The following is an 18,719-nucleotide window of genomic DNA, read 5'->3' as shown; positions in this document are numbered from 1 at the left end:
ATTTTGAGTGTATTCTTGTATATCAGCGGTTCTCAACCTGTGGGTCGCGACCCCTTTGGGGGTTGAACGACCCTTTCACAGGGGTTGCCTAAGACCATCGGGAAACACATATATAATTACATATTATTTTTGTGATTAATCACTATGCTTTAATTATGTTCAATTTGTAACAATGAAATTGGGGGTCACCACAACATGAGGAACTGTATTAAAGAATCATGGCATTAGGAAGGTTGAGAACCACTGTTGTATATGGTGTAAGAAGGTGGTCTAGTTTCATTTTTTTGCATGTATCTATTCAATTTTCCCAACAACATTTATTAAATAGACTATGTTTACCCCATTGTATGTTCTTGCCTCCTTTGTCGTATATTAATTGACCCTAATGGCGTGGGCTTATTTCTGGACTCTTTTCTGTTTCATTGATCTCTGTGTCTGTTTAATGTTGTTTTGATTACTATAGACTTTTAGTATAGTTTGATATCAGGTAGTGTGATACCTCCAACTTTGTTCTTCTTTCTCAAGATTGCTGTGGCTGTTTGAGGTCTTTGTGGTTCCATATAAATTTTGGGGTTATTTGTTCTAGTTCTGTGATAAGTGCCATTGATATTTTGATAGGGATTGCATTGAATCATAGATTTCTTTGAGTAGTATGAACATTTTAATGATGTTACTTTTTCCTCTCCATAAGCACAGTATATGCTTTATTTGTGTCTTCTTTCCAAGTATTATTCCTATGTATTTTATTTTTTTGATACTACTGTAAATGGGATTATTTTCTTAGTTTCCCTTTCTGGCTTAGTTCATTATTTACGTAAAAACAAAATGCAACCAACTTCTGAATATTGATTTTGTATTTTTACTCTTTTGAACTTACCTGTCAGTTTTACTAGTTTCTTGGTGGAATCTTTAGGGTTCTCTACATATATTATGTCATCTGCAAATAATGACAGTTTTACTACTTTCTGATTTGGATGCCTTTTCTTTCTTCTTGTCTGGTTGCTATGGCTAGAACTTCCAGTACTATCTAATCTAATAAAAGAGAAACATGGTAATTAGCGTACAACCGCTACCCTTTTCATTGGCTAATCAGGGCGATATGCAAATTAACTGCCAACTAAGATGGCGGTTAACCGCCAACAAAGATGGCGGTTAATTTGCATATGTAGGCACAATGCAGGGAGGAGAAAGGGAAAGCAGGAAGAAGCCCCCTGTCACTGACAGTGATCGGAAATCCAGGCGGGAGCTAAGAGCCGGGGGGCAGGGCAAAGGCGGCCCTGGGGGCCGCCTTTGCCCTGCCCCCCAGCCATGGTCGGAGAATCGGGCGCCTTTGCCGCCCTGGCCACTGATAGTGGGAAGTATGGGTGGAGCCAGCGATGGGAGCTGGGCACGGGCGAAGCTGGCAGTCCCAAGAGCTAGGGGTCCCTTGCCTGGGCCTAAAGCAGAGCCCGCGATCGCAGGGCCGCTGCCGCTGCGGGTCCCTGCTGCCCAGGCCGGATGCCTCGGCCAGAGGCGTCTGGCCTGGGCAGGGGCGGAGCCTGCAATCGCGGGGAGCTGGGGGTCCCCTCCCCAGGCCTAACGCCTCGGCCAGAGGCATTAGGCCTGGGCAGGGGCAGAGTGGGAGATCGCGGGGAGCTGGGGGTCCCCTGCCCAGGCCTACTGTCTTGGCCAGAGGCGTTAGGCCTGGGCAGGGGCGGAGCCTGCAGCTGCGGGGAGCTGGGGGTCCCTGCCCAGGCCTGACACCTCTGCCGGAGGCCTCAGGCCTGGGCAAGGGGCCGATCCGGTGATCGGCGATCAGAGGGTGATGAAGGTAAACTCCTCTGGCCAAGGCCTCAGGCCTGGGCAAGGGCCCGATCTGGTGATCGGCGATCAGAAGGTGATGAGGGTCAACTCCTCTGGCCGAGGCCTCAGGCCTGGGCGGGGGGCGGAGCCAGCAATCGGAGGGGTCTGGGGGTCCCCTGCCCAGGCCTGATGCCTGGGCCAGAGGCATCAGGCCTGGGTGGGGGGCGGAGACAGTGATTGAGGGGATATGAGGGTCCCCTTGCCCAGGCCTGAAGCCTGGGTCAGAGGCGTCAGGCTTGGGCGGGGGGTGGAGCAAGCGATCAGAGGGAGATGGGGGTCCTCTGCCCAGGCATGATTCCTGGGCCAGAGGCATCAGGCCTGGGCAGGGGTCAGAGCCAGTGATGGGGAGAGATGGGGGTCCCCTGTCCAAGCCTGACACCTCTGGCGGAGGCGTCAGGCCTGGGCAAGGGGCCGATCAGGTGATCGGAGGATGATGGGGGTCGACGCCTCTGGCCGAGGCATCAGGCCTGGGCAAGGGCGGAGCCGGTGATTGGGGGGGAGAGGGGGTTCCCTGCCCAGGCCTGAATCCTGGGCCAGAGGCATCAGGCCTGGGTGGGGGGCAGAACCAGTGATCGGGGGGAAATGAGGGTCCCCTGCCCAGGCCTGACGCCTCTGGTAGAGGTGTCAGGCCTGGGCAAGGGGCCGATCCTGCGATTGGAGGGTGATGGGGGTCAACGCCTGAGGGCTCCCAGTATGTGAGAGGGGGCAGGCTGGGCTGAGGGACACTCTCCCCCCCACCCCCACCTAGTGCACGAATTTCGTGCACCAGGCCCCTAGTCCTATCTAATAAAAGAGAAACATGGTAATTGGCGTAAGACCACTACCCTTCCCATTGGCTAATCAGGGCGATATGCAAATTAACTGCCAGCCAAGATGGCGGTCAGCAGCCAGGCAGCTTGAAACTAACATGAGGCTTGCTTGCTTCAGTGACGGAGGACTCCAACGTTCCCCGCCTGCCGCTGCAGGCCTCTGAGCTGCAAGCAACTATGTAACAAACGTAGAAGCTAAACAAAACTCCAGAAACCTGCCAGGCTTCAGCCAGCAGGATAGCAACATTGTAAGCAAAGGCCAGAAACCTACTTTCAGCAGCGGAGGCCTAAGAGCTGGAGCCAAGCCTCAAAGCTAAAGCTGGCCCAGAATAAAAAAAGAAAAAAAAAGAAAAAAAAGAGCGGTTGGGAGCTTCAGTCACCCCAGCCTGAAAACAGCCCTCATCCCCTCACCCAGGCTGACCAGGCACCCCAGTGGGGACCCCCACCCTGAAGGGTGTGTGACCAGCTGCAAACAGCCATCATCCCCTCACCCAGGCTGGCCAGGCACCCCAGTGGGGACCCCCACCCTGATTTAGGACACCCTTCAGGGCAAACCAGCCAGCACCCACCCGTGCACCAGGCCTCTATCCTATATAGTAAAAGGGTAATATGCCTCCCTGCACCAGGATCAGCGGAGCCGCGAGGCCTCCCTGCACCGGGATCAGCGTGACAGGGGCAGCGCCCAAACACCCTAATCGCCCTGCAGCTCTGTGTGTGACAGTGTGCGGCGCCCCAACCCCCTGATCGGCCCTACTCTGTGAGTGACAGGGGTAAATGCCCCAACCCCCTGATTGGCCCTGCTCTGTGCATGACGGGGTGGCACCGCAACCTCCCCATCGACCCTGCCTTGAGTGTGACAGGGGATGGTGCCCCAACCCCCCAATCGGCCCTACCCTGAGCGTGACTGAGGGTGGAATCACAACCTCCCAATCGCCCTGCTCTGTGTATGACAGGGCGGTGCCCCAACTCCCCAATCGGCCCTGCTCTGAGCCCAACCAGGGGCTGCACCTAGGGATTGGGCCTGCCCTCTGCCCCCCGGGAGCAGGCCTAAGCCAGCAGGTCATTATCTCCCGAGGGGTCCCAAACTACGAGAGGGCACAGGCCGGGCTGAGGGACCACCCCCCTACCCCCCGAGTGCACAAATTTTTGTGCACGGGGCCTCTAGTCTATATATATATAAAAGCCTAAGTGACCCTCACGTCCAGTTGGCCAAAGGACCCATCAGCCAACCACTATGACACGCACTAACCACCTGGGGGCAGATGCTCAATGCAGGAGCTGCTCCCTGGTGGTCAATGGGCTCCCACAGCCAACCTCCCGTGGCCAGACAACCTCCTGCTGCCAGCCAACCTTCCGCAGTCCCCCTGACCGGCAGGCCAACCTCCCATGGTCTCTCCCACCGGCCAGCCAACCCCAGTCGGGACTGGGCAAGATGGCCCTGATGGGCCCCGATTGCCAGCCAGGCTGAGGGACTCCACCTATGAACAAATCCATGCATCGGGCCTCTAGTGTTGAATAAGAGTGGTGAAAGCAGATATCCCTGTCATGTTTTCAATCTTAAGGAAAACACTTTTAGTCTTCCCTTTTTGAGTATGATTTTAGCTATCTGTGGGTTTGTCATATATGGCCTTTATTATGTTGAGATATATTCCCTCTCTTCCCAGTTCACTGAGAGTTTTTACCATAAATGCATGCTGGATTTTGTTATGCTTTTTCTGTATCTATTGATATGATCATATAATTTTTATCCTTCGTTTTGTTTATTTGTGTATCACAATTGATTTGTGGATATTGTACCAATGTTGCATCCCAGGAAACAGTCTAACTTGATCAGTTTATGATCTATTTAATGTGTTATTGAATTCAGTTTGCTAATATTTTGTTGAGGATCTATATATATACACTGAGTGGCCAGATTATTATGTCCACCTGACGTTTGTAGGCAAGTTAGCTATAATTTCGCACTGAAGTTGCTAGACGGCCAGATCATTATAAATGTCTGAGTAGCACAACATACCTAAGTATCGTTGATGATCAAGTTCATCCTATCATGTTGATGGCATATCCCAATGGAGATGGCTTCTTCGAACAAGACAATGCGCCATGCCACAGTTCTCGTATTGTGCAGGAGTGGTTTCAAGAACATGAGGGAGACTTTACCTTGCTTAGGTGGCCCCCACAATCACCAGATCTCAACCCAATTGAGCATTTGTGGGACGAAGTTCAAAGAGCCATCAGGCAGCTGGTTCCACAACCATCAAATCTCACAGAACTGGACAATGCTATTCATCAGGCATGGTGTTAGATTCCTCACATCATCTTTCATCATCTCGTGGAGTCAATGCCAAGAAGAATCGCCGCAGTATTGAAAGCCAAAGGTGGCCCAACAAAGTACTGATGGGGTGGTCATAATAATCTGGCCGGTCCTAATAATCTGGCCACTCAGTGTATATGTTCATTAGTGATATTGGCCTAAATTTTGTTTCTTTGTAGTATCTTTATCTTGTTTTGGAATCAGGATAATGTCCTTGTAAAATGAGCTTGGGAGTCTTCCCTCCTTTTGAATTTTTTAGAATAGTTTGAGCAGGATAAGTTTAATTCTTCTTTGAATGTTTGGTAATGTTTACCTGTGAAGCCATCCTGTCCAGGACTTTTATTTATTGGTAGCTTTTTTATTACTGCTTCAGTTTCATTGGTTGATATAGGAGCATTTTAAATCTTTCTATATATCAAATCATTTCATCCTTGAGCATGCTGTATTTTTCATTTTATTTGGTCATTTTTCATGTCTTTCAATAAAGTTTTGAATTTTTTGTAAAATTATTTTATATCTTTTGTTAGATATATTCCAGGTGTCTTATAATTATTTCAATTGTAAATTTTATCTTTCAAAATTTTTATTTTTTAATTGCTGCTATTTAGGAGCTTCACTGACCTTTGTATATCATCCTATATCCAGCAATTTTTATTAGTGCTAATAGTTTGTCTTTTCCACTGAATTTTTTGTGTATAGAGTCATCATCTGCAAATAACAATTTTATTACTTTTTCCATCCTCAGGCAGTGTAAACTTATTTAAAAATTTAAAGTGTTAGTGATATATCTTAAATAATAACATAATGTAATAAAACCCACAAAAATATACCAGTCACATGGAGTATTAAAAAACCCTTGATTCTGTGATTACTAAATACTTACAATCTCTTCAGTCTTTTCAATTCTACCTAGTTTGTGTATATATAGTTATATTACTATGATAAAATTCATTGCACATTGGAATATTCAAAGAGAAAAAAATGTCAAGCAGTTATAAGAGAACTAGCTGGAAACAATTCTATTTTATGCTTCTAGTATTCAGGTTTTAACATATGATTTTTATAGAAAGTCTAATAATGTACAGAGGGAATAAATACTTTATGAATAAATTTAAAATCTTACAATTTAGTTAAAGGGAGAGATAAAGAATAAAAGCATATAGTAGTAGAGGTAAAAATGATATAATTAGGCAGTTGCTGTAATGTTTATATATTTTTGTCATCTCAAGGTCACACTAGACATAAAGTAGAAGAAGCTCTTATTAATGAAGAAGCAATTTTGAACCTCATGGAAAATAGCCAGACTTTTCAGCCTTTGACCCAAACACTGAGTGAGACACCAGTTTTCTGTAAGTAATAATTCTACCATAAATTTTCAGTATTTTAAATCAATGAAAGTGCATATGTGAAGAAGTTATTTTTTTCTTTGATTTGAAGAGGTTAATGTTGCATGTTCAATAAATCCTTACTCAGTATAAAAATGAAACTTCATTGAATGAAGTAGCTTTGTTTTTGTTTTCTACACAGCTTTTTCTAAACAATTGTGAAAAAATATAGTAACCTTTTTAAAAATTTCACTTTAGTTGAAGGAAAACCATATTGCTTTAGGGGGAAAATGGCTTATTTTGAATTAAAATTCTCCAGTGTTAAGTATATTAGTAAATTATCATAATGGAGTCTTTCTTGCTGAGTATCAGAAATTTCCCTGGACAATTCTTTTTAAGTGATTAATTTTGGGTCAGTGTAGGACATAATGACTGTTATTTCTGAGTGTTTTGCATCTCCTTAAATGCTATTTGCTATATTTCATTTCAGTAATTTAGTCTAAATTACTGACATCCTTTTCAAAAATTTATTTTAAATGTTTTTGCAAAAAGAGAGATATCATTGAACTTCATGCCTCTTGTTTTGCTTGGTATAGTGATTTTATGTTTCCTTGCTTTTTAAAAAAAATTTTTTTTTTAAATTAATTTCAGAGCAGAAGGGAGAAGGAGAGAGAAAGAGAAACATCAGTGATGAAAGAGAATCACTGGTCGGCTGCCTCCAGCATGCCTCACAGGGGATTGAGCCTGCAACCCAGGCATGTGCCCTGAACAGGAATCAAACAGTTCATAGGTCGACGCTCAATCACCGAGCCACGCTGGCAGGGCTACTTCCTATTTTTTTTATTCTTGTATCAAATGAGATATGGCATCAAATGCATCATACCTGTCTACAGTGTCCTATTTCTTTTACCTACAGTTTCTCTTTTTTTTCCTTTTTATTGAATTTATTGGGATGATACTAGTTGACAAAATTATACAGGCTTCAGGTGCACAATTTCACATCATCTGCACATTGTATTGTGTATTCATCACCCCATGTCAAGTCTCCTTTCTTCACCATTAACCCCTCCTTTACCCTCCTCCAACTCCTCCTATACCTTTCTCCACCTCCCTCTACCCCCTCTCCCTGGGAATCACCACACAGTTGTCTGTGTCCATGCCTGCTCTGAGTCTACCTCTATTTTGCTTCATTTTCATTTGGACGGAACATGAATTGACTAGCTAGGGATAATACCAAAATTATTATGCATAGTCATATTTCAAGAACATTTTAGACAGGAGTAAGAAAATTTTTTAAATGAGTGGCATATGCAGAAAGAAATGATGCAAAGACCAAAGTAAAAAATTAAATTGATGCTCATACTCTAAAATGTTTTATTTTTTCATCTGAATATATATGTTCCTAAATTACATTCTAGATATAAAAAAATAAACAGTTAAAAGAGAGGAACTTAGAGAAAGTTAAGAAATTGAAAAAGAGAGGGAGGGAGGCATATCCTTCTTTTATCACAGTATCTATAATAATAAAAGTGTAATATGCTAATTAGACCAGACAGGCAAACGACCTTCCGGACATCCTTCTGGACGACCTTCCTGATGAAGCTGGGGCTGCGAAGGCTGAGACAAGCTGCCACGCCTGCGAGAGCTGAGCCCCTTGCACGAATTTCATGCATCAGGCCTCTAGTACAAATATAATGTATCATCAGCAGATATAATGTCACTTGCCTAAGTTTGCAAAAATGCATTTTCAATATTTGTCAAAGATCTAGGGGTCAGCCTGGCTGGTGGCACTCAGTGGTTAGAGTGTTGGCCTGTGCACTGAAGGGTCATGGATTTGATTCCCAGTCAAGGGCACGTACTTGGGTGCAGGTTTGATTCCCTGGCTCTGGTCTGGGTGCACGCAGGAGGCAACCAATTAATGTTTCTCTCTCTCCTTCCCGTCCTCCTTCCCTCCCTCTCCCTCTCTTTCTTCCCTCCCTTCCACTCTATCCTCAGGTGAGGAATAACTAACTAACTAACTAACTAACTAACTAAATAAATAAATAAATAAATAAATAAATAAATAAGATCTGAGTCAAATATCTATAATTCATTTTCTAATACTAATTTTTTTCAAGTATGAGACAGGAAAAATAAAACAGTGCTGTTCTAGATTTAAAGAAATGGATTTTTGCCAGAAGGGCTCTTACAAACAAATATCTTCATTTTTCCCCTTATATCTGGTAGCATACAGAATCAATATCTTCATTTTTTTCCTTATATCTGTTAGCATGACAGAATCAATTTCTTTAATGTCTACAAAGAAAACCTGAAACTTGGTATTTTGGTAAATGAGGAATGCATTATCTCATTTTACAGAGAATAAGATTGTGTACTAGATTAGAACAAATCTTCATCTTCATGATCTTTTTTAATAATAGCTTTTATTGAGATATAATTTGAATATCATAAAATTCACATCTGTACAGGCAGTGATATCCATGGAGTATGCAATTACTACCACTATCTAATTTCAGGACACTTTTATCACCCCAAAAAGAAATCCCATATCCATTAACAGTCACTCCTCATTCTTCCCTCCTCTCAGCCCCTGGCAACCACTAATCTGTTTTCTGTTGATTAACCTATTTGGGGCATTTCATGTAAATGGTATCATATAACCTTTTGTTTCTGGCTTCCTTCACTTGGTATGATGTTTTTCGAGGCTTATCCATGTTTGTAGCATGTACTCCTTTTTCCTGCTGAATAATAATTCATCATATGGGTATGCCATATTTCATATATCCACTCTACAGTTTATGAATATGGGGTTGTTTTCACTTTTTTTGCCCATAATGAACAGTGATGCTATGATTATTCATGTGTAGGTTTTTGTGTGGGCATACATTTTCAATTCTCTTGGGTATATGCCTAGGAGTGAAACTGCTGGATCATATGGGAACTCCATGTTTAACATTTGAGCAGCTGCCAAATTTTTTTCCAAAGCAGCTGCAGCATTTTACATTCTGACCAATAATGTATGAGGGCTCCAGTTTCTTCACATATTTGTCAACACTTTTTATTATCTGCCTTGATTTTACAACCCTACTGCATATGAAGTAATATGTCACTTGTTGACTTGAAGGTGTTTATGTAATCTCATTAACCACTTTTAAAGCTTTCTTGTGTTATTCAACTACAGGTTTCATTTGACTATCTTATGAGCTAAGTAAAGCTTAAGTAAGGGATAAAGGTATTCACATGTATTGTTTTTAAAGGTTCTTTTTTAGCATTAATTTATATGTTTAATATTTATTTTGAACACTGTGACAATATTGGTTTAGTGTTCCTCAAGCTTAATTGTGCAGCAAAATCTTGGGCAGCTTATTAAAATGCAAATTTCTGCATCCTACCTAAGAAATTCTGATTAATGTACGCCCAAAACTAATACAAAATAATATTGAATATAAACTGTAATTTCAAAAATATTATAAAATATTAACAAAAGCAATTCTGACTTAGTACATATGGGATGGGTTTGGAATTTTCTTTTTAATAAGGACACAGTCATTCTAGTGCAGATGGTCCAAGGATCTTTTATTTTATCATTGTTTTATAATTGTTCTGAATTGTTGAATTATTTAGAAAACTTAAGTTATTTCTTGGTGATACTTTACTTGTTTTATAGTGGACAGCAGTCCTGATGAGGCTCTGGTACATCTTCTTGCTGGTTTGGAAAATGATGGATATCAGGGGGAAAGAAATAGAAAGCCACCGCCATGTCTTTCCCTTAGAAACACTAAAAACCCCCAAAATAGTGATGATGAAGAAAATGAACCACAGATTGAAAAAGAAGAAATGGAGCTTAGTTTGGTTATGTCTCAGAGATGGGACAGCAATATTGAAGAACATTGTGCCACAAAAAGGTAACTTTTCTGTCATTTCAGTTACTTTAATATATAGCCGATAGTTATCATGTTTACTTATTTATCTTATAACTGGAAGTTTGTACCTTTTGACCATCTTCCTCCAGCTCTCTCTTCCCCATAAACCTAACTTTTACAAATCATCTATTTATATACACAGTATTATTATGTTGGTAATACGTAGGGCAAAATAGATGTGCCTCCTTCTCCAGAACTTGAATTAAAAAAATCCCTTTGAGAGTTAAACTGTTATGGGATGGAACAGCAGTTATAAAGTCAACTTAAAGACAAGGAATGGCTTCTAAGTCTGATTAGACTGAAGGAATTAAATATTAAAAATAAATAAGTCTCAGAGGCATACACTGATATTGTTTATTCCTCAAGGTAAAAGAATAAGATGGCACTGTGGTTTTCTAAATCAATATCTTGTGGACTTCATTGGCTTGAGGTTACATATATTATACTACCTAATATAAAAAATAAAATTTTTGATCCCTTCTCCTGTTATCTGGGTATAAATCAGAACCCTCTCTTTTATATTTTCACACTATGCTCAGTTCCCTTTGCTGTCACAGTGAAAATTTCCTCCAAGACTCAACTCGACTTTTTTATTTCTTTTTATTTTTTTATCCTCACCCGAGGATATGTTTATTGATATTTTAGAGAGAGAAGAAGGGAGAGAGAGACAGAAATATCAGTGTGAGAGAAAAACATCCATTGGTTGCTTCCCATACATGCCCCAGTATATAGGACAATGCTCCAACTAACTGAGCCACCTGGCAAGGGCCCCTTAGACCTTTGAAGACCTGATTTTACCTAGTTCAGACAGAATCAGTATTTGATTTCTTGACTGATGTGACTCTCATAGTATCTTAAAATGCCTTTTGCTGATATTACCTAATCATTATAGCTATTCTATAAATTTTGCTAATTTTTGTGTGAAAGCTTTATAAATCTTTTCATGAAATATCTTGTTGGGAAATGCCTCAATCACATCACTTTTTTGGAGCATAGGCCATCCTAAATGATAATAGACAATGCTGTCAAATGGCTTGTTTCTCTGTTCCTTATTTTTATAATGATAACCACGCTACCCCCCAAGTTCCGAAAGTTTGTAACTTCAGTGTCATGTTTGATTTGCTTTCCTTTATCTGTAAGGTAGCTCTTCTCTGTGACTTCTGTTCTATCCTTCCATTCCCCTTCTTCCCAAAAAAATATCCTAATTTAGTCCTTTATTACCATTTATCTGGAATACTGTGATTCAAACTTTTTAACTGGTCTCCTTCTAGTTCTAGTCTCCCATAATAGGGGTGATGATTATGATAATTAAACACTTTGTGGGCATTTATAAAAGAACGCAAAGAGTATCAGGACCTTTCATGAATGCAAGTCATGCTCTACTGTCTTTATATCCTTTTAAAGTATGGTTACTTAGGAAAATGTAATTATTGTATTGAGTCTTAATTTCAGGCAGACATTTAACAAAGTCTTACATAGTAATATCCTTGTGGACAAGGAAAGTACATGGCACAGTGGGGCTGGGATGAGCAGGAGCAGCACAGTGCCTCGCCCGGGCTCTTCCCCAGCCACCTGCTGCTTCGCACACTACTACATCCCTTGGGGGATGTCGGACTGCCAGTTTTGGCAGGCCTGCGGGGATTGGGCTGAAACCGGCAGTCCAACATCCCCCAAGTGGTCCAGGATTGCAAGAGGGTGCAGGCCAGGCTGAGGGACCCCATCAGTGTACAAATTCGTGCACCGGGCCTCTAGTATAAATAGACATGGTTTATTCTATTATTAACTAATGCTTGTGTGTTCTTTGACTGGACCAATTCTGAGAAAACCATACACAGGTTAACTTTGGGGAAAACAAACCTAAAGATTTAATAAGTGTATAATAGAGAGAAATTGAATAATAGAAGTATAGTATCTAAAATAGGAGTCATTTAATTCTACCCATATACTTGATATTATATTCTGTCTTGAGTATGTACCATATTTTAAGAATACTAAGAAAGTAAAGGGACAGAAGAGGAAGTAAACTAGAAGGATCTGTGAATACTGTCACTTAAAGAACTGTAGAAAAAATAAATATTTTGGTTTAATAACAAGAATTATGGGACAAATGATAAATGCTTTCAGATATTTTAAAGGTTATGTGAAAAATGGCATAGACCTGCAGTATATGGTGATAGAGGACAAAAGCAGGAAGAATTTATGGAAGTTGCAAATAAAGATTTTGTGTAATATAGGAGGAAAATTACTAACAATTGGAGCCATTAACAGTGGAAAAGATTAGCCTGTGAGACAGCAAGCCCCATATACTGAAAAGTAAAAGTAGAGGTGGTATCAAGTCTGTTAAAAATATGTTTTTTGCAAGGGATAGAAAGTTGGACCAGATGACCTCTAATAACCCTTTCAGCTCTTAAAAGAATGGTATTAGGTCACACTGTGATTTGGAAAGGATTAATGGAGACACTGTCCCATGAATAATAAGGGATATTTTCAGATTTTTGAGACAATAAGAACAAATTAGGTATGAATTGAAAGAATGTTTGCCCAACCAGATAGAAGGGAAATAATCAAGCTAGGATCTAGAGAATACATTTAAATCTATATGAGATGACATTTAAAGACAGTATCCATCTGGACTTAACAGTCCATCTGAACTCCTCAGTAACCATACTTTATAGCCACAGCTGGATTGCGTCAACAACACCTGTACTACTTACTGGCCCTTCTCTGATCCCAGTTATTTTTTTGTCTTTCAACTTTAACCTTAATACTCCTTTACTCACCTTTTTGTTTGTCTTTTCCAGTTTATAATGTAGTGGTTGTGTATTAATGGAGACTTCTTAAAATATGTCAGATGCCACCCTTTTAGAAATTACTAGGTTCTCTGTCACCTATTATTCTATTTAATAATAGAATGAGGGAGAGTATAAAGAAGAACATGATTACATGTCGAAATCCAGGATGTTGTAGAGTGTTGAATACAGGAATGATGGTGTCATCTAGCTCATATAAAAGGAATTATAAAATCTGTTTACAATAACTTTTTGTAGGATGTGATACTAAAGCAAAGTAAAGCTGCTTTTCTTTTTAAAGTTATAATTTTCAGGTATTTTTTATTTCGCTTTACTATAGCATCAAATTAGGCAAATTATATGAGTCTGACAAGCTTTTTTCTAATGGTCATACTCACTAGTGAATCTTAATATTCTCTAGATCACTGTGCCGAAATACCCATAGAAGCTCAACCGAAGAAGATGATTCATCTTCAGAAGAAGAAATGGAATGGAGTAATAACAGTTTGTTTCTAGCCAATCTTTCTATACCTCAGTTAGATGGAACTGCAGATGAAAATGGTGGTGAGTAAACAAGTCTACTATGAGCATTTCCTAGTTTAGGGACTAAAATTACATTTATTTTAAAACTAAAGTTACACTTTCTATATAGTTGGTTAAGTGAGGCTATAACAATAGTGTTTTGTCCTTCTCCAGAATTTTTTCTTTTGAGAATGTAGATAAATTATTCTTTCTCATTTTTAAGAGGATAACATTTGTTAATCATTGATTTGAAGATTCACAAACTTTAATCAGTTTGTCATGTTAACATTTAAGTAGCATAAGAAACTAAGAAATATGTGCAGCTAATTTGAAGTGATAATGAAAAGAAGCATATTATTTTATGAAAACTTTTCAAGGTGACAAGTATTTTCCCCTTATTCCTCCAAAAGGCACTGAATAGTAATATAATCTATTTCTGATCAAAGGAACATGTGTTTAAAATAATGACTAATAATCAAATGTAACTAACTCTTGATTACTTAGATTGAGTTTTTATCCTAATAATAGGAGTAATCTTTTTGTTGAGAAACCATATTAAACATACAAACTTAATTTCATATAATTTATTTTATGGTGATAGTATCATGGTATGGGAAAATAAAAGTTAAGAGTGAAAGTGAAATTAATTCTTTTCCCCTCATTTCAGACAATCCATTGGACAATGAAAATTCTAGAACCCACTCTTCTGTGATTGCAACAAGCAAGCTCTCAGTAAAACCTTCCATCTTTCACAAAGATGCTGCTACATTAGAACCCTCGTCTTCTGCTAAGATTACCTTTCAGTGTAAACACACAAGTGCCCTTTCTTCCCATGTTTTGAACAAGGAAGATTTAATTGAAGACTTTTCACAGCCAAACAATATAGAAAAAGGTCTAGATCATTCAGTTGCTTCTTTTACAAATGAAAGCACTTACTCTGTGAAATACCCTGGATCTTTAAGCAGTACTGCCCATTCAGAAAACTCTCAAAAAGAAAGTAGTAAGAAAGATATCCTTCCAGTATCTTCCTGTGAAAATAGTGTTTTTGATTATGATGAAGATATTCCATCTGTTACAAGACAAGTACCAAGTAGAAAGTATACAAACATTAGAAAAATCGATAAGGATGCCCCTTTTATACATATAAACCGTCACACTAGCGAAAGTACATTGGGCAAAAATTCTTTCAACTTTTCTGACTTAAATCATTCAAAAAATAAACTATCTTCTGAAGGAAATGAAAAGGGAAACAGCACAGCTCTGAACAGTTTATTCCCTTCATCATTAGCTGAAAATTGTGAATTGCTATCATGCTCAGGGGAGAATAAAACTATGGTACATTCTCTTGATAGCATTGCTGATGAAAGTGGACTCAATAAACTTAAAATTAGATATGAAGAATTTCAAGAACATAAAACAGAAAAGCCAAACCTCAGCCAGCAAGCAGCACATTACATGTTTTTTCCCAGTGTTGTTCTTTCTAATTGTCTCAGTAGACCACAGAAACTCTCTCCTGTCACATATAAATTACAACCCAGTAATAAACAGTCCCGGTTAAAAATTAATAAAAAGAAACTTGTAGGTCATCAAGAGACTTATACCAAAACTAGTGAGACAGGATCAACAAAAGATAATTATATACAAAATAATTCTTGTAATAGTAATTCTGAGAAGAATAATGTATTGGCCAGTGATTTAACTAAAGTCACCCGTGGAGTTTTTGAAAATAAAACACCTACAGACAGTTTTATAGACTGTCACTTTGGAGATGGAACCTTAGAAACTGAGCAGTCCTTTGGATTGTATGGAAATAAGTACACGCTTAGAGCCAAACGCAAGGTAAATTATGAGACTGAAGATAGTGAGTCAAGTTTTGTAACACACAATTCAAAAATTAGCCTACCTCATCCCATGGAAATTGGTGAAAGTTTAGATGGAACTCTCAAATCTCGAAAACGAAGAAAAATGTCTAAAAAGCTGCCCCCTGTCATTATAAAGTATATTATTATTAATAGATTTAGAGGGAGAAAAAATATGCTTGTGAAGCTAGGAAAAATAGACTCTAAAGAAAAACAGGTAATATTAACAGAGGAAAAAATGGAACTATATAAAAAGCTTGCACCTTTAAAGGATTTTTGGCCAAAAGTTCCTGATTCCCCTGCAACCAAATATCCCATTTATCCACCAACACCAAAGAAAGGTCACAGAAGAAAAACAAAACATAAATCTGCTAAGAAAAAAACTGGTAAGCAACAAAGGACAAATAGTGAAAATATAAAAAGAACTTTGTCTTTCCGGAAAAAGCATTCACATGCTATTCTTTCTCCTCCCTCACCATCTTATAATGCTGAAACCGAAGACTGTGACTTAAATTATAGTGATGTTATGTCTAAATTAGGTTTTCTTTCTGAGAGAAGCACAAGTCCCATAAATTCTTCTCCACCTCGGTGCTGGTCTCCCACAGATCCAAGAGCTGAAGAAATTATAGCTGCTGCAGATAAAGAAGCAGTGCTTTTTAAGGGACCTAATGTATATAATAGCAAGACTGTTAATTCCAGTATAGAAAAAAATAGTCGAGCAAGAACGCAGGTGAAGAAATCTAAAATAAAACTTGTTAATCCCTCAGTAGTTACTAAGAAAAGGAACAAACGAAATCAGACAAATAAAATATTAGATGATGGGAAAAAGAAGCCAAGAACAAAACAGAAACAAAAAAGTGAAAAGGGTACATCGAGAAAGCACATAACACTTAAAGATGAAAAACTAAAATCTCCATCTGGTACCGAAGTTACATATGTGCTGAAACATCAGAATGTATCTGAGACCTCACAAAGTTCTAGTGATTCTCAACTACTTAATAAACAGAAAGATGTATCAGTAATGGGCTCTGCTATAGATCATTCCCTTTCTGCTCCCCAAACCACTGGAATTCATGCACAACAGAATTTATCTGGCTGCTTTTCTTCTTCCTTAGAAAGCAAGAAGCCTGTAGATTTGCAAACATTCCCCAGTTCTCGAGATGATTTGCATCCTTCAGTTGTTTGTAATTCTTTGGGACCTGGAAACTCAAAAATTAATGTTCAAAGGCCTCATCGTCAAAGTGCCATGTTTACTCTAAAGGAATCAACTCTGATTCAAAAAAATATATTTGACCTTTCAAACCATTTGTCTCAGGTTGCACAGAATACACAGAGATCTTCGGGTATAATGTCCCCAAAGACAGAAGAGAATGCAAATACGCAAAAGAACTATGTGTCATCCTTTGGAAAATTAAATGAATATCGTAATTCCCTAGAATCAAAGCCAGACCAGGCATATGCCCCTAATTTTTTGCATTGCAAAGATAGTCAGCAGCAGCTTGTGTGCATGGCAGAACAGTCAAAGCACAGCGAAACTTATTCTCCAGGAAATGCAGCATCAGAAGAAAGTCAAATGTCTAATTACTTTGTAACTTCCCTGAGAAGTCCAATCAAGCAAATAGCATGGGAACAAAAACAAAGGGGCTTTATTTTAGGTGTGTCAAATTTTAAACCTGAGAGGGTAAAACAGAAATCATTGTCAGAAGCAGTTTCACAAACCAAAGCATTTTCTCAGTGTAAAAGTCAAAATGTGTCCGCACCTTCAGCATTTGGTGAAGGACAGTCCGGACTGGCAGTTCTGAAAGAATTGTTACAGAAAAGACAGCAGAAAGCACAAAATGCAAATATTACGCAAGATCCATTATCTAATAACCATCAACCAAACAACAATATTTCCGTTCCCCTTGAGCATAACAAAACAACTAAGCGAACACGATCTGTAACATCTCCAAGAAAACCTCGAACTCCCAGAAGTACAAAACCTAAAGACAAAATCCCCAAACGTCTCAAAGTAGACGCCATAAATTTACAAAACTCTGGCCAGTTGGATAACTCCCTGTCGGATGATAGTCCCATCTTTTCTTCAGATCCGGGTTTTGAAAGTTGTTACTCACTTGAAGATAGCTTGTCTCCTGAACATAATTATAATTTTGATATTAATACAATTGGTCAGACTGGATTTTGTAGCTTTTATTCTGGGAGTCAGTTTGTCCCCGCTGATCAGAATTTGCCTCAGAAGTTCCTAAGTGATGCAGTTCAGGATCTTTTCCCAGGACAAACCATAGAAAAAGCTGAGTTTTTAAGTCATGATAACAAGAAGTGTGATGAAGACAAACATCATGCCTCAGACTCATCTTTGTGGATTAGATCTGCTACTCTAAGTCCTGAACTATTTGATAAATCATCCACAGAGAGCAATGAGAATCATCGCCACAACCAGTGGAAAAATAGCTTCCATCCTCTAACAACTCGGTCTAATTCAATAATGGATTCTTTCTGTGTCCAGCAGGCAGAGGACTGTCTCAATGAAAAATCCAGATTGAATAGGAGTTCAGTAAGCAAAGAAGTGTTTTTTAGCCTCTCACAGCCTGGCAGTTCAGATTGGATTCAAGGTCATACCAGAAAAGAAATGGGACAATCTCTTGACTCAGTCAATGCCTCTTTCACTACAATACTATCCTCTCCTGATGGTGAACTTGTCGATGCAGCCTCTGAGGATTTAGATTTGTATGTTTCAAGAAATAATGATATATTGACACCAACTCCTGATAGTTCACCAAGGTCTGCCAGCTCTCCCTCACAATCTAAAAATGGCAATTTCACCCCTCGAACTGCTCACATTCTGAAACCACTTATGTCCCCTCCAAGTAGGGAAGAAATTATGGCCACTTTGTTGGATCATGACCTTTCAGAAACTATTTACCAGGAACCATTTTGCAGTAATCCTTCTGATGTACCGGAAAAGCCCAGGTAATCATTATTATATTTTCTCCTTGGGTTTCTCTGAATAATTGTCACGTATATAACATTTGGTTCCTTACTGCTAGTTTTCTGACTGATACTGTATTTGTAAGTAGTATATCATTATGAAAACTATTTATAATTTGGACTTGTTAAGAAAATTCACAGAATAGCTGAATGCTTACACCTGGAGAAATTTCTTTAAGCTGATGAGTGTTGGTTTTGGATCTACTATAATTTAACACTGTCTCCATTAAGGATTAGAGATGCAAAGACTGGCTCTCTGTGATACGATGCCCCGTTAAGAAGTACTTTAAAAATATTATCATTTTTAAAATGGTGTTTATTTCTAAAATGGTAAGCTCATCATTTTTT

At 39.3% G+C, this 18,719-nt stretch overlaps 1 protein-coding gene across 2 annotated transcripts in view; it reads left to right on the top strand.

Annotated features, from left to right (window-relative positions):
• Positions 1–18,719, top strand: part of REV3L (REV3 like, DNA directed polymerase zeta catalytic subunit) — a 161,309-nt gene that overhangs the window by 82,081 nt on the left and 60,509 nt on the right. For both annotated transcript variants that reach the window (XM_081094034.1, XM_081094033.1), the window contains exons 10-13: positions 6,195–6,314; positions 9,958–10,195; positions 13,424–13,566; positions 14,192–18,353. In XM_081094034.1, coding sequence (XP_080950160.1) covers positions 6,195–6,314; positions 9,958–10,195; positions 13,424–13,566; positions 14,192–18,353 — 4,663 coding nt within the window. The remainder of the gene's footprint in view (positions 1–6,194; positions 6,315–9,957; positions 10,196–13,423; positions 13,567–14,191; positions 18,354–18,719) is intronic.

Source organism: Myotis nattereri (genome assembly GCF_964212035.1).
Source record: "Myotis nattereri genome assembly, chromosome: 6".
Taxonomy (NCBI): domain Eukaryota; kingdom Metazoa; phylum Chordata; class Mammalia; order Chiroptera; family Vespertilionidae; genus Myotis; species Myotis nattereri.
The sequence above is the reverse complement of the archived record's forward strand: the minus strand, read 5'-3'. Positions and strand labels throughout refer to the sequence as shown.